This window comes from Scyliorhinus torazame, chromosome 21 (assembly GCF_047496885.1).
Source record: "Scyliorhinus torazame isolate Kashiwa2021f chromosome 21, sScyTor2.1, whole genome shotgun sequence".
Classification (NCBI taxonomy): domain Eukaryota; kingdom Metazoa; phylum Chordata; class Chondrichthyes; order Carcharhiniformes; family Scyliorhinidae; genus Scyliorhinus; species Scyliorhinus torazame.
In genome coordinates, this window is record NC_092727.1 from 130,867,885 (window position 1) to 130,882,989 (window position 15,105).

General features: G+C 46.8%; 1 protein-coding gene across 8 annotated transcripts in view; it reads left to right on the forward strand.

Moving 5' to 3' along the window:
* Positions 1 to 2,720: 2,720 nt before the first annotated feature.
* smarce1 (SWI/SNF related BAF chromatin remodeling complex subunit E1) overlaps positions 2,721 to 15,105 on the forward strand; it is a 59,336-nt gene continuing 46,951 nt past the window's right edge. For 2 of the 8 annotated variants that reach the window (XM_072487663.1, XM_072487670.1), the window contains exons 1-3: positions 2,855 to 2,965; positions 5,023 to 5,055; positions 9,103 to 9,146. In XM_072487663.1, coding sequence (XP_072343764.1) covers positions 5,049 to 5,055; positions 9,103 to 9,146 — 51 coding nt within the window. In that variant the 5' untranslated portion in view covers positions 2,855 to 2,965; positions 5,023 to 5,048. Of the gene's footprint in view, positions 2,738 to 2,763; positions 2,830 to 2,853; positions 2,966 to 4,178; positions 5,056 to 9,102; positions 9,147 to 15,105 lie in introns of those variants that run through there. The other 6 variants (XM_072487664.1, XM_072487668.1, XM_072487667.1 and 3 more) reach the window with 5 other exon arrangements.

Here is a 15,105-nt window from a genome sequence, read left to right on the forward strand (position 1 = left end):
TGTGCTAAACCAGCCCCTACCAGATCATGCAGGTAAATCAGCAGCTGATCTATCAACTGAATATAGAGATTTCAAAATGCCTCTCGAGTCATGTGACCTTCTTCCTCCAAAATTACTTCATAAAGGGGTGTCTGGAACTGGCTTTTATTTTATGGTTTATAATTTCCCAGTTATTATCCTCTGAAAACATCGTAATCCATATTGAAGATCCTGTTCTGGGTAGCTATTATCTTGGTGTACCCTCAGACTCTGCTGGAGGGATCAACACATAAAGATTCAAATAATTCATTCCCTTCAATAGTTCATTTTTTTAAATGAACCTTGACAGTCCCAGATGTGAGATGGTGGCTGTTACCTTGCCTGCAGGTATGACAAGTTCCACTGTCTGTTATAGCCCTCTGGTTTAATCAATTATAATGTGTTTTTGAAATTAATTGTGAGATTCCTAAGGATGTGTGAAACTCTTTTGTCATTGTAACTGATGTTTGAAATTTCCAGAAACTACAGCCAATCTCATCAATCATCTGACCTGTAGCAGCCATCTTTTGGTTCAGCAAAGTCCATTTTTAAATAAGCAAAAATAATAAAGTTTGATTTACACAGTTAATGATTTATTTCACGGCTTACTGACATGTCAGTGTGAATGTTTATTGTGGTGAGTGGAGTGCCAATCAAGCAGGCTGCTTTGTCCTGGATGGTGTTGAGCTTCTTGAGTGTTGTTGGAGCTGCGCTCATCCAGGCAAGTGGAGAGTATTACATCACACTCCTGACTTTTATCTTTTAGATGGTGGACAGGGTTTGTGGAGTCAAGAGGAGGGCTCCTCACCACAGGACCCCTAGCCTCTAATCTGCTCTTGTAGCCACAGTATTTATATGGCTCATCCAGTTCAATGGTTACCTCCAGGATGTTGCTAATGGGGGATTCAGTGATGGTAATGCCAGTGAATGTCAAGGGTTGATTGTTTGATTCTCTCTTGTGCGAGATGGTCATTGCCTGGCACTTGTGTGGCATGAATGTTACTTGCCACTTGTCAGCCCAAGCCTGGATATTGTCCAGGTCTTGCTGCATTTGGACACGGACTGCTTCATTATCTGAGGAGTCGCGAATGGTGCTGAATATTGTGCAGTCATCCGCAAACATCCCCACGTCTGACCTTATGATGGAATTAGGAAGATCAGCCCGCTTGACTGGCACCCCATCCACAGACATTCACTCTCTCCAACATCAACGCACATCGCAGCCGTGTGTACCATCTACAAGATGCACTGCAGTAATTCACCAAGGCGCCTTAGGCAGCACCTTCCAAACCCACAACCACTCCCATCTAGAAGGACAAGAGCAGCAGATACCTGGGAACCCCACCTGGAGGCTCCCCTCCAACTCACTCACTACCCTGACTTGCAAATATATCACTCTTCCTTCACTGTTGGGAAATAGTTCAAGATGGTTGGGCCTAGCACATTACCCTGAGGAACTCCAGCAGTGATTACTTGGGACTGAGAGGATAACTTCAACAACCACAACCATCTCCCTTTGTGCTAATATAACTCCAATCGGTGGAGAGTTCTCTCCTGACTCCTATTGACTTTAGTTTTACTCGGGCCCTGTGATACCAGACTTGATTAAATGCTGCCTTAACGTCCAGGGAAGTCACTGCCATCTCATTCGGTGTTTCAATTGCTTCAACTAATCACTATCGGTGTAACAGAGTTAAGCAACAGGGTTACCGGTCAGAGAGCTGCGTTACAATTAGGAGTAACTTTGCTGTGACCTGGCAGAAGTGCATAAGATAATCACTGGTTAATGTCTTCAGACTAGCCAGCTATTGGAGTATTAGTTTATTAAAGTATGAATAAATAACACATTTAAAACTGATATCAGGATGTTTTTGTGAAGCCTTGAACACAAGATAATTATTTCGCAATAGATTTAACATGTGAAAAACAAAACAATCTTCCCAAAGATTTACCTAATTATAAGGTATAATTGCCAGTTATATATCAGTGTGACTGCCAACCCCAATCAGCCTGTTCTCTCAGCCTTGTCTATTAATCTTGTTTAAACAGCCTGGGAGGAAAATGTGATGCCCCCAAAGCTCCTGTGCCACTCAGGGCAGCTTGGCCCTGGCTGGAAGCAATAGGATTTATAGGGGAGCCCCGTGGTCACCAGTGAGAGCCTGATAGCTCTGCATTTGCTGTGTGCTGTTAGGTAATTTGGACATTCTGAATTCTCTCTCTGTGTACCCGAACACGAGCCGGAGTGTGGCGACGAGGGGATTTTCACAGTAACTTCATCGCAGTGTTAATGTAAGCCTACTTGTGACAATAATAAAAATTATTATTATTATTCAAACCCCTCACCCTGAAACCTCGTTATCCTGGGAATGTTTATTCCCAAAAGAAGTAGTCAGACAAGTGCCCAGTGAGGAGCCCTCATGACTCCACCCGGAGGAAACCCACGCAGACACGGGGAGGACGTGCAGACTCCGCACAGACAGTGACCCAAGCCGGAATCAAACCTGGGACCCTGGCACTGTGAAGCAACAGTGCTAACCACTGTGCTACCGTGCTGCCCACAATAATGGGAATGTGAACAAATAAATAAAGGGAATAAGTGAGATGTGTGAAACCAGAGGCTGGGCACTGGATCCAGAGGCTGGGGACTGGGCTGCATGAATCCAGAGGCTGGGCACTGGATCCAGAGGCTGGGCACTGGCTGTGTGGATCGGGAGAGCAGGTTTCTTGTTCACAGACACAGATTCCTCGGGATAAAGCGCCGCGCCTGAGGGGAGGGGGCTCCGCTCAGTAACTCCCGGTGCGGGGAGGCCGGTGATTATTATCCGAGTAAAATCCCCCCAAACCGCCCATATTCCGGGGGGGGGGGGGGGCGGCGGCGGAATCTGCGGATCGGAATCGCAGCGCGGCCCCGGGAGCGGCGGCGGCCTCAGTGCCGCACATCAGCCAGGTCTCCGGGGGAGGGGGGGGGGGCGGCGGCGGGGGGACCGGGGCCGGGGGGGGGCGGCGGCGGGGGGACCGGGGCCGGGGAGGGGGGCCGGGGGAGGGAGGCCGGGACCGGGGCGGCGGGGGGACCGGGGCCGCCCTCCCCCCGGGACAATAGCGGCCCCGAGACCCACTCGGTCTCCGCGCCGGGGGCTTTCTGTTGGCGCCGCCGGAGGCCCAGAGTCACCCGGGGGGAGGGGAGCGTTTGGGGGTTCGGAGGGTTGGAGGGTTTCGGAGGGTTGAGGGGTTTCGGAGGGTTGAGGGGTTTCAGGGTTGAGGGGTTTCGGAGGGTTGAGGGGTTTCAGGGTTGAGGGGTTTCGGAGGGTTGAGGGGTTTCGGAGAGTTGAGGGGTTTCGGAGGGTTGAGGGGGTTTCGGAGGGTTGAGGGGGTTACGGAGGGTTGAGGGGTTTCGGAGGGTTGAGGGGTTTCGGAGGGTCGAGGGGTTACGGAGGGTTGGGGGGTTTCGGAGGGTTGAGGGGGTTTCGGAGGGTTGAGGGGTTTCGGAGGGTTGGGGGGTTTCGGAGGGTTGGGGGGTTTCGGAGGGTTGGGGGGTTTCGGAGGGTTGGGGGGTTTCGGAGGGTTGAGGGGTTTCGGAGGGTTGAGGGGTTTCGGAGGGTTGGGGGGGTTTCGGAGAGTTGAGGGGTTTCGGAGGGTTGGGGGGTTTCGGAGGGTTGGGGGGGTTTCGGAGGGTTGAGGGGGGTTTCGGAGGGTTGAGGGGTTTCGGGGTTTTGGAGAGTTTCGGGGGTTTCGGAGGGTTTGGGGGTTTCGGAGGGTTGGGGGTTTTGGGTGGTGGGGTTTCAGGGGTTTCGGGGGGTTGGGGGTTTCGGGTGGTGGGGTTTCGGAGGGTTGGGGGTTTCGGAGGGTTTTGGGTGGTGGGGTTTGGGGGGTTTCGCAGGGTTGGGGGGGGGGTTTCGCAGGGTTGGGGGGGCTTCGCAGGGTTGGGGGTTTCCGGAGGGTTTGGGGGTTTTCTGAGGGTTTTGGGTGGTGGGATTTGGGGGGTTTCGCAGGGTTGGGGGGGCTTCGCAGGGTTGGGGGTTTCCGGAGGGTTTCGGGGTTTTTCGGAGGGTTTGGGGGTTTCGGAGGGTTTGGGTGGTGGGGTTTGGGGGGTTCTCGCAATGTATGGGGAGGGTTGTGTTGGGGAAGGGGTAAATGTTGATTTACTGGAGAAGCTGCAACAAATATTGACAAAGATCATACTCCAGACCGACGGGATATAATGATGACTCGGTGGCCCAGACACACACACAATGTTTCCACATGGGACCCAGAGGCTGGGGGTCGTCAATATTGGCCAAGGCACCCAGGACAACTTTCCCCAGCCCCTTCAAAGTCGTGGCAATGAGATCTTTTTACATTCACCTCATTGCAGATGTGGCCTTGGTTATAATGCCTCATCCAAAAGACAGCACATCTGACCCTGCAGCATTCCTTCAGTGCACATCGCATGGCCTGGAAATTTGTGCTGATGTTTCTGAATGGGATTTGAACCCAGATCCTCCTTGCTCAGTGATCCACTGGTACACGTGGGGCTTTCTCTGTTCAGTTGGCCAGTGTGAGGCACTGGTTTTCATTTCAGATAATCAGAGAATTTACAGTGCAGAAGGAGGCCATTCGGCCCATCGACTCTGCACTGGCCTTTGGAAAGAGTACCCTGCGCCTCCATCCTATCCCCATAACCCAGTAACTCCACCTAACCTTTTGGACACTAAGGGGAAATTTAGCATGGCCAATCCACCTAACCCACACATCTTTGGACTGTGGGAGGAAACCGGAGCACCCGGAGGAAACTCACGCAGGCATGGGGACAATGTGCAGACTCCGCACAGATAGACCGGAATTGAACCCTGGTCCTTGGCGCTGTGAGGCAGCAGTGCTAACCACTGTGCTACCAAACCGCCCAAATCCAATCTATAAGGCACTATAAGTAAAAGTCTTTATCTAAGATGCAAGTGGACGGTAGAGTGAACGTGCTGTTTCTGAAAGATTTTGCTTTCCTGATTTTTTTTCCCCTCTCTGTTTCAGGTTGTTTGTAAGAGGCTGTTGACATCATGTCAAGTAAGCAAAAAAATTATGATTTTGGGAATTTGTTATTGAGTGAAAATGCAAATGTTGTCAATTATTTTCAGATAATGCAGGATTTGTAACAGTGACTTGAAACTTCATTACTTTGTTCGGGTACAAGCTTAAGAACAGCCGCTTAATTATAATAATTCAGATCCGTTCTTCCATCCATCGGTACCCTTTCCCTCCTTTATCCAGCTTGTGTTGATGATGACTCTGCCCATACCCAAGAATCAGGTACTCTAAATTTATATTAAGGAAAATAAATAAAGGAGTCTTCTTAATTTGGAGAACCCAATTCTTTTTTTCCCCAATTAAGGGACAATTTAGCGTGGCCAATCCACCTATCCTGCATATAACGTAAGAGCTAGGAACAGGAGTAGGCGATCTGGTCCTTCGAGCCAGCTCCGCCATTCAATGAGATCGTGGCTGATCTTTTGTGGACTCAGCTCCACTTTCCGGCCTGAACAACATAACCCTTAATTCCTTTATTCTTCAAAAAACTATCTATCTTTATCTTGAAAACGTTTAATGAAGGAGCCTCAACTGCTTCACTGGGCAAGGAATTCCATAGATTCACAACCCTTTGGGTGAAGAAGTTCCTCCTAAGCTCAGTCCTAAGGGGCGGGATTCTGCCGTAATCAGCGGGGCGGGTAACTCCGGCGGTGGGACGGAGTGGCGTGAACCCTTCCGCCGTCGGGACGCCCCAAAGGTGCAGAATCCTCCGCACCTTCAGGGGCCTGCCTCAGAGTGGTTTGCTCCGGCCGGCGGGATAGGGGCTTGACGCCACGCCAACCGGCGCCGAAGGGCCTCCGCTGGCCGGTGGGAGTTGGCGCATGCGCGGCAGCGCTAGCGTCTGCTGGCAGCATCCCCACGCATGCGCAGGAGGGTTCTTCTCCGCATCGGCCATCGCAGAGGACCACAGCCTTCGATGCGGAGGAATAGAGTGCCCCCACGGCACAGACCCGCCCGCAGATCGGTGGGCCCCGATCGCGGGCCAGGCCACCGTGGGGGCACCTCCCGGGGCCAGATCCCCCCCTCCGAGTACGCCGGAGGCCACCCGCGCCACCAGGTCCCGCCGATAAGGGACCTACTCCAATTTATGCCGGCGGGACTGGCAAAAACCAGCTGGGACTTGGGCCCATTGCGGGCCGGAGAATTCGTGCGGCCCCGGGCCCATTGAGTCGCGCCGGTTCCCGCCATTCTCCGAGGCGGGCGGCGCGATTCACGCCGGGGTGATTTTTTTGGGGGGGCCGGAGAATTCGGAGGACGGCGGTGGTGGGATTCACGCCGACCCCCGGCGATTCTCCAACCCGGCGGGGGGGTTGGAGAATCCCGCTCAAGATCTTTGGGTTGTGGGAGTGAGACCCACACAGACACGGGGAGAATGTGCAAACTGCACATGGACAGTGACCCAGTGCCGGGATTGAACCCGGGTCTTCGACACCGTGCTGCCCCACTTTGGACACAATTTTAAAATTTTATTTTTCCTCTGTTTTGTCTCTGGTGTGAGAAGTGGAGGGCACCATGCCAGCTGCCCTGCTGGATTTTGCCACCGTATTTTTAAATACTTAGAAAATTCTTTTAACGTTAAAAAAATTATTTTCATTGAACATTTTTTGATAAATACAAAACGGTAAAACAGGAAAACAGACAAAAAAACAATAGTAACCCCCCCCAGAAAACCCTGTCCCCTCTCTCCCTAATAGCTAACAGTGACCAGCTCTAAGAACAAAATAAATGCTGTCATCTTTTGTAGAACCCCTCGATTGCACCCTTTATGATGTACTTAATTTCCTCAAGGTATCAAAACTCAATAAAATCCCCCAGCCATACTGAGGCATTGAGTGGAAAAGCTGACCTCCACTCCAACAGAACTTGCTTGTGGGCAATCAGTGAGGCGAGGACTAAGACACCCGCCCCTGCTCCCGTCTGCAGCTCCGGCTGGTCTGACACCCCAAATACGGCCCCTAAGGGACTGGGCTCCAGTTCAATTTGTAGAATTACCAACAAGTTGCTGAAGAAGGAGACCCAAAATCAGACACGCTTAGGACATGCCCGAATATATGTACATGGTTGGCCGGCCACCTCCCACAGTGCTCACAGTTGTCCTTCACTATCAAACAGCCAACTCATCATAGACCTTGTTAAATGGGCCCGATGTACCACCTTCAACTGTATAAGTCCAGGTCTCACACATTCTCACGGAAGATGTGGCATTCACCCTTCACAAGACTTCACACCACATCCATTCCTTCAATTCCACCCCAACTCCTCCTCCCACTTGGCCTTAACCCCCTGCAGAGATGCTGTATCTTCCGCCTGGATCCTCCCGTAAATTCCCAAAATAGTTCCCTCCTCTATCCCCGCGAGCGAAGTTCTTTCACTTCTGATTTACTCGATGTGGAACGCAGCCCTCACTTGGATAGCATTGCCTACGTTGAGTGATGACCAGAGCCAGAGGAAGTATCCAGCGAGGGCTGGTTTAGCACACTGGGCTAAATCGCTGGCTTTGAAAGCAGACCAAGGCAGGCCAACAGCCCAGTTCAATTCCCGTACCAGCCTCCCCGAACAGGCGCCGGAATATGGCGACTAGGGGCTTTTCACAGTAACTTCATTTGAAACCTACTTGTGACAAGCGATTTTCATTTCATTCATTCCAAGTGTGATTGTTATGATGGCCCACTAAAAGCGTTGCAGTTTATGCATGTTCTGCTTTGCACCCACATGCACCATATTCTATCTGCAGTGTGTATGGTGCAGTTAATGCCAGCAAAAGATCAGTCACTTGTTACTGGATATCCTGTCTAATGGTTCTGAGTTTGGAGATCTGCCATTTGTTGTATAAATCAACTTCTTGGCAAACTTAATTCTGTATGTCTTGCATTTTTAAATCAAATGGTACATCATAACTCATAATACTGACTTTAACATGTAGTCTGTGTCATTGTGAAAAATGTTATGAATTTTGCTTCTAGTAACTAACAGTCCTTTTCAACAACCTTCAGTGACCTCACTTTCCATAATTTTGAATATGAAGGGGTGGGGGTGGGGGTTAGTGTAGTGCTGAAGTCAAATCAGGAACGGGATCTGTGATTAGTTTTAGTTCTCCAGCCCATGATGACATTGAATATGAAATCTTACTGCCATGCTTGAGACCAGTTAACTCCTGTCCCACTGTGCCTCAAACTTTGGATCATCCTGGTGTAAATGGCTTTGTGCAATGTATTCAACCGCTGCTTTTACTGTAACCTTAAACACCCACTTTCTGCCCTTTTGCAAATTAAAAAAAATAATTGTGTCATCTTTGAATTCAAGTAGTTTGCCACTCCTCCTAAATGACATTGTGATTGTACCATTGTTTACTATTTTTCGATACTTCCGATATTTCTCTGCGCATTCGTTCATCCATTTTGGTGGGTTATTGTTGTTGCCAATTTGTTTGTCCTGGTGTTGAAGGGGGAAGCCTGAAGAACACTAGAAGTAACAATAATTGCAGCATGTCTGTGACTGCTGTCTCCAGGGCAGACTTATTCCAAGACTATTGTATTGGTAATCTGAAATATTCCAAAATTAATGAAGGCTTTGAGTGTTGCTGCATTTACGGATGTACACAAGACCAACCCCCCAAAAATATCAGACCCCTGTCACGCACTAATGTGAACATAAAGGATCCCCATGACACCCCTGACCTGGTCAATAAGGGCCACAAGGTCTCTTGACCTCCCCTGTTTCTCCTGATGTGATGGCTCAGACTGGGAATTCTCCACATGCAGAGAATGAAGTTACGTTGGAGCCGCTACAGAACTTCTACGTCCTATGTCCTTGCATAGGAAGAATGGTCACTTGGATGGGATACTCGAGGTGCTTGGCACCCATGGAATTGTACTTTGTAGGAGGCATTGCCTTCAGGATAGGGAGGTGAGAGATTAAAGACATCTAATGAGCCAGGATAGCTACAGTTAGGATTTTCCTGTGAGTTCTGAATCCCAATATTGTTGCATTTGCTCAAAAATTAAAGTTAATTTTGTTCTATTACAGAAAGACCATCTTACGCACCGCCTCCTGCCCCTGCTCCTACCACTGTAAGTCTATATTTTCATGAATTATTTAAAAAAAAACAATTGTAAAATTATTGCAAAGTTTTGACTGGTTAGCATTAATGATTTTCAGATGGTTGAAAATGCAGTACTAACTTGTACTGGCAGGTAAAAGGTTCAGCCAGACCTTGGCTGGAGCCTGACACAAGCTGTCTGAGACATTCTGAGGTGGTGCATGATATATGATCATGTACATTACAGGATGGCCTCCGGCACCTCTTACTATGGAACATGAGTGGGTGTAACAATTGGGCGGTTGAAGCCTTGCCAAATTTCTTATCTGTTCAGCAGATAAAATATTAATTGTGTAAATTAAAAGTAAATCGGTGCACTCATAAGGAAGATCTGAAGTACATCAAAACAGAAAGATGCAATAGCACTGTTTGTATCACTTTGAGATCTTAATGAGACAAAACTAGTGTGAATGATTTTTGTTCCAGCCTTTGTACATGCCTTGATAGAATGTTTTTTTTGCTGATTTTAAGTGCAGTTAGAACTTACTAATTGCAGAGAGATGTTTAGACATAAATCTTTCTTAGCTGGGGGAGTAGGGGTGTGTAAATTGGCAGCAGGATGGGTGTGGATTATGCACACATGGTAGTGTAGTCTATGTGACTGAAAAATTAAAGAAGGTTTCTGCTGTGAACTATTGGAATACCATCCTGTGTCAGAGGTTTGATTTGACCAAGAAAATAAAATTTTCCAAGTCCAAAGATTTGCACGTTAGGTGGATTGGCCATGCTAAATTGCCCCGAAATGTCCAAAGGTTAGGTGGGGTTACGGGGATGGGGCCGGGAAGTGGGCCTGGGTAGGGTGCTCTTTCAGAGGGCTGGTGCAGACTCGATGGGCCGAATGGCCTTCTTCCGCACTGTAGGAATTCCATGGTTCTGTTCTATGGAAATTGAAGTATAGTTTTCTGTTAAATGGTGTGTGACTTGTTACATTAGCCATAACTGGGGAAGATAATTTTGGAAATTCAGCTGACACTATGTGCTCATTCTGAATGTCTCTGAGATTTCCTAAAAGCACTCAATTATACATATAATCATTGGGGAACAGCAGAAGACCCATCGTCCCTCAAGAAAAGCGAGGAAGGCTGCGCTAGAGTTTCCCACATGTCATGAATGAATAAAGATGGTTAAGTTTGGCTGCTGGTTCTTCTGGCCTTCGAGTTTGTGGTTGCTGAATATCTCAGCATTGTTGTGAAGCTTCACATTTAAGCTGCTGAACTGCTTTTTGATGTTTGACCAAGTTTCAAGTGTGAGCAAAATTGGGAGGAGGGAGAAGTTTGAGTTTAAATTTATTTCAAGCTAGGCTTTTGTATATTTGCCATTTGTAGTGAATGAGGTTCCCATTCTTTTTTTAAATACATTTAGAGTACCCAATTAATTGTTTTCCAAATAAGGCGTAATTTAGTGTGGCCAAACCACTTACCCTGCACATCTTTGGGTTGTGGGGGCGAAACCCACGCAAACACGGGGAGAATGTGCAAACTCCACACTGACCCAGAGCCGGGATCGAACCTGGGACCTCGGCGCCGTGAGGCACAGTGGAGGTTCCCATTCTTGAGTTAGTTTTACCTGTGCAGTGAATCAAATTCTCAAAGCAATTTTACTCACGAAGAGTTTGTGATTTGAATCTTTAATTTTAGTAGAGAGAGTTACAGTTTTATATTTTTGGTTTAAAATCCTAGGACTTAAAAGTTTATGGGGTAGCAATTCATCTTGTGCAGTGACACAGAACTGGTGATACCAGATCGCTCACCATTGTACACAGTGACTGATATTCAGTTCCACTGCAGTTAGTGGAATTAAATATCCGGTGTTGCCTATAGCAGGAGGCCAGCCAGGTATCACCTTTGTGTCACCCCTCCCTTCCCTAACCCCCAGGATGAATTTCCCCCCAATATTCATTGATGTCTCAAATGATAGCAAAATTGAGATGGCTTTCTCTTCCATTTACTGACCAAGGGCTATCTGTTTCCAGACTAATACCATATAGGCACATTTGGAGGAAAATTGACAAGTTAGTGACAGGCATGGTTTTGTACGGGGAAGGTCATGTCTCACCAACTTGATTGAGTTTTTTGAAGAGGTGACAAAGAAAATTGATGAGGGAAGGGTTGTGGATGTAGTTTATATGGACTTCAGTAAGGCATTTGTCAAGGTCCCACAAGGCAGACTGGTACAAAACCTAAAATAATTTGGGATTCGGGGTGGGCTGGCTAGATGGATACAGAACTGACTTGGTTGTAGAAGACAGGAAGTAGCGGTGGAAGGGTGTTTTTCTGAATGGAGATCTGTAGCTAGTGGTGTTTGCAGGAATCAGTGCAGGGACCTCTGTTGTTTGTGGTCTATATAAATGATCTGGAGGAAAATGTGGGTGGTCTGATTGGTAAGTTTGTGGATGACGCGAAGATTGGTGGAGTTGCTGATAGTGCCGAGGATTGTCAGAGGATACAACAGGATATAGATAAATTGGAGTCTTGGGCACAGAAATGGCAGATGGAGTTTAATCCAGACAAATGCGAGGTGGTGGATTTTGGAGGATCAAATCTAGGTATGAATTATATTGTAAATGGCAGAACTCTTGGGAACATTAACATACAGAGGGATCTGGGCGTGCAGGTCCACAGTTCCATAAAAGTGGCAACCCAGGTGGCTAAGATGATTAAGAAGGCATGTGGCACGCTTGCCTTCATCAGCCGGGCATTGAGTACAGGAGTTGGGAACTCATGTTGCAGCTATATAAAATGCTATATAAAACCTTGGTTAGGCCGCATTTGGAGTATCGCGTGCAGTTCTGGTCACCACATTATCAGAAGGATGTGGAAGCTGGAGAGAGTGCAAAGAAGGTTCACCAGGATGTTGCCTGGTCTCGAGGGTGTCGGCTATGAGGCGAGGTTGAATAAACCAGGATTGTTTTCACTGGAAAGACGGAGGCTGAGGGGAGACCTGATAGAGGTCTATAAAATTATGAGAGGCATAGACAGGGTGGATAGTCAGAGGCTTTTTCCAAGGGTGGAAGTGTCAATTACAGGTTTAAGGTGAGAGGGGGAAAGTTTAAGGGAGATGTGAGGGGTAAGTTTTTCACACAGAGTGGTGGGTGCCTGGAACGCGCTGCCAGAGGATTGGTGGAAGCAGCATATTCGCAACATTTAAGAGGCATCTGGATGGGTCCATGAATAGGGAGGAAATAGAGGGATACGGACCGAGTCAGGGCAGAAGGTTTTTTCTTAGTTAGGGCATCATGATTAGCACAGGCTTGGAGGGCCGAAGGGCCTGTTCCTGTGCTGTACTTTTCTTTGTTCTTTGTTCTAATACCATTGTGCCACTTGAGCGAGTCTGCCGTAGGGATTAATCCTGACTTGGTACAATCTCCTGCTTGCTTTGCTTTCAGGAGCTAGTAAAGTACACATACAAGACGGCACGGTAGCACAGTGGTTATCACTGTTGCTTCACAGCGTCAGGAACCGGGGTTCGATTCTCGGCTTGTGTCACTGTCTGTGTGGAGACTGCACGTTCTCCCCGTGGGTTTCCTCCGGGTTCTCCAGTTTCCTCCCACAAGCCCCGAAAGAATTGCTGTTAGGTAATTTGGACATTCTGAATTCTCCCTCAATGTATCTGAACAGGCGCCGGAATGTGGCGACGAGGGAATTTTCACAGTAACTTCATTGCAGTGTTAATGTAAACCTACTTGTGACAATAAAGATTATTATACTTTGAATATATTTATTAGCACATTTAAAAATCGTGTGCTCCAGTTGTACCAGGCATGTGTTTTGTGGAAGGCATTTCAGGATGGATACCTGAATATTGCTCTTAATCTTAAAGCATTGAAGTGTTTCCTTGTGTACTAAACAGAAAATGATTTGGGAAACAAGGTGTGTCTTGGGAATATGAGGTGCAATGCTGCAACATATTATGAAGCTTCATTAATCTATAATGTTTAAAATACTGGGTGTCTGTAGAGATTTTTAAAACATGATTGCTGGACATGCTGAATTCAAAATGGAAAATGCTGGAATCCATAACTGGGCCATCAGGCTTTAAAGAAGCTACAGTAAGTTTACATTTTAAATGGGAACATCATCAAAAATATTCTAATATGAACATGCAACCAATCTTTCTCTTTCAGATGCTGATGAATCTGTGTATTTCTAACATTGACTGTTTTTGTTATTTCTTTCCATAACAAACTCTGGCTCTCTTCTACTGAGCCATAATCTTGAGCCTTGTTTCCCATCCAGTGCCTTTTGACTTGCGCTTCCTCTTTTGGTTGTCATGCACCGGTAGTTATGGATGGGCAGTTGACATGCTGGCAAGAATCTTCCTTTTTGGAAGTGGTGTGTGCGAGCCCGCACAGAGGGATACCTGACCACTGCCCAGTAGTAAAGTTGTTCTCCGTCAGTGCCAGTCTCCATCCTACTGCTATGTGTCATGATACAGTGATCACCTAACAGCAGGTGGGTGCGTGTTGTGAAGAGATGGGTGTTCTTCTACCGGAGGCTGTGTAAAACCTGTTGTCAGAATTCATCACATTAACAATTTGAGGGAGGAAGAGTGGTGGCTGAATGTATATGTGCTATACCCCTGCTGGTGTTGTTAAGTGTGCTCCCTGTTTTACAGTAACTGCGGTGAATATCAAAACAAAGAACATAATACAAGTTTGGATAGAAAAGAGAAATTGTACTCTGTCACGTCTATTTCAATTGGCCCTACATTTAGGAGGATTAAAATTTCCAGCAGATGTTGCAGAGAATGAACTAGAGCTGGAAATATGATTAATAACCTGTATCCAGCTTTTAATTGTGCTATACTTTGGCTACTTAAATAACATAGGGAGTGGAATGAAAAAGGATTTAAGGCGTTATTGTTCTGCTTGTGAATACACATAATAATAATGCCTATGGCATTATTGTATCACTCGTGGTAATCCATTGAAAATGAGATGTTTACTATCTTGAGTTAAAATCCAATGTGCTTCAATTTACGTCCCAGTTTACTTGGGTGTGGCTGCCGGGGGGAGGGAGGAGAGGAGAGGAGGAGGACGAAGACGAAGTGGGGGTTCTGGCATTTGGCTAGCTCTGTTTTTCTGGCGTTACTAGGGAAAATATTCTGGGAAGCACTTAAGCTAAATGGTGAGATTTTAAAAGAATTTTATCACCTCTCACTTTTCTGAAATCCTGGTCCTTGAAACTTGACCCGACAGATTGCAAGATCCATGAAGAGTTAGAGGAAGTAAAATAGCCACCAGCCCATTGAGCTGAGCTGACCTTTCAAGAATCCCATCTCCTTTTAGCATTCAGCTGTATCTCGAATAGTCCAGATGATTTGATCTCAACCGTGTTGCCTTTTTGAGTATAGTTCTTGATATTGAGTTTAAATGGACTTTTTCACTTTTTGTCCTCTGATTCTACATCTCTGCATTACTTTTGAAAACATATTCTGGTTAATTGCCTGTTAATTGCATGCTTAATTGTATTCAGATAGTGAATATTAATTGGGACTCTTGAGTTTGTCTATCTTTAGGAGCAGGCTGAAAAGGTGAACTGTATGGCTCTGCAAATAAAAATATGTTCCTTCAACTGTGGGAATGTGCAGCATAGGGACAAACAGATCATGCAGAAGCAGTGTATCTCATACGAACATATCTTAAAGAAACTGCTCAGTGCAAAAGTTGAAGTTAGAGGTGACATTGCGTGTAAGTGAATATAAACTAGGCTCCAGTATTCAAACCTTCACTTCTCGATATCAGAAGTTTAACAGTCACTTGTGTTCCTGAATCAGGCTTCTTTCCTGGCATGTAATATGACTTTAAATTTTTTTCCTTTTACCTTCTGTCATTCACAGCCTGGCATCCGTATTGTTGTTGTTTGCATTTTATCCAGTAGCTGCTTCATAACAAGCAAACGTTCCAGAGTAAATCCCTAAATCCTTCTCAT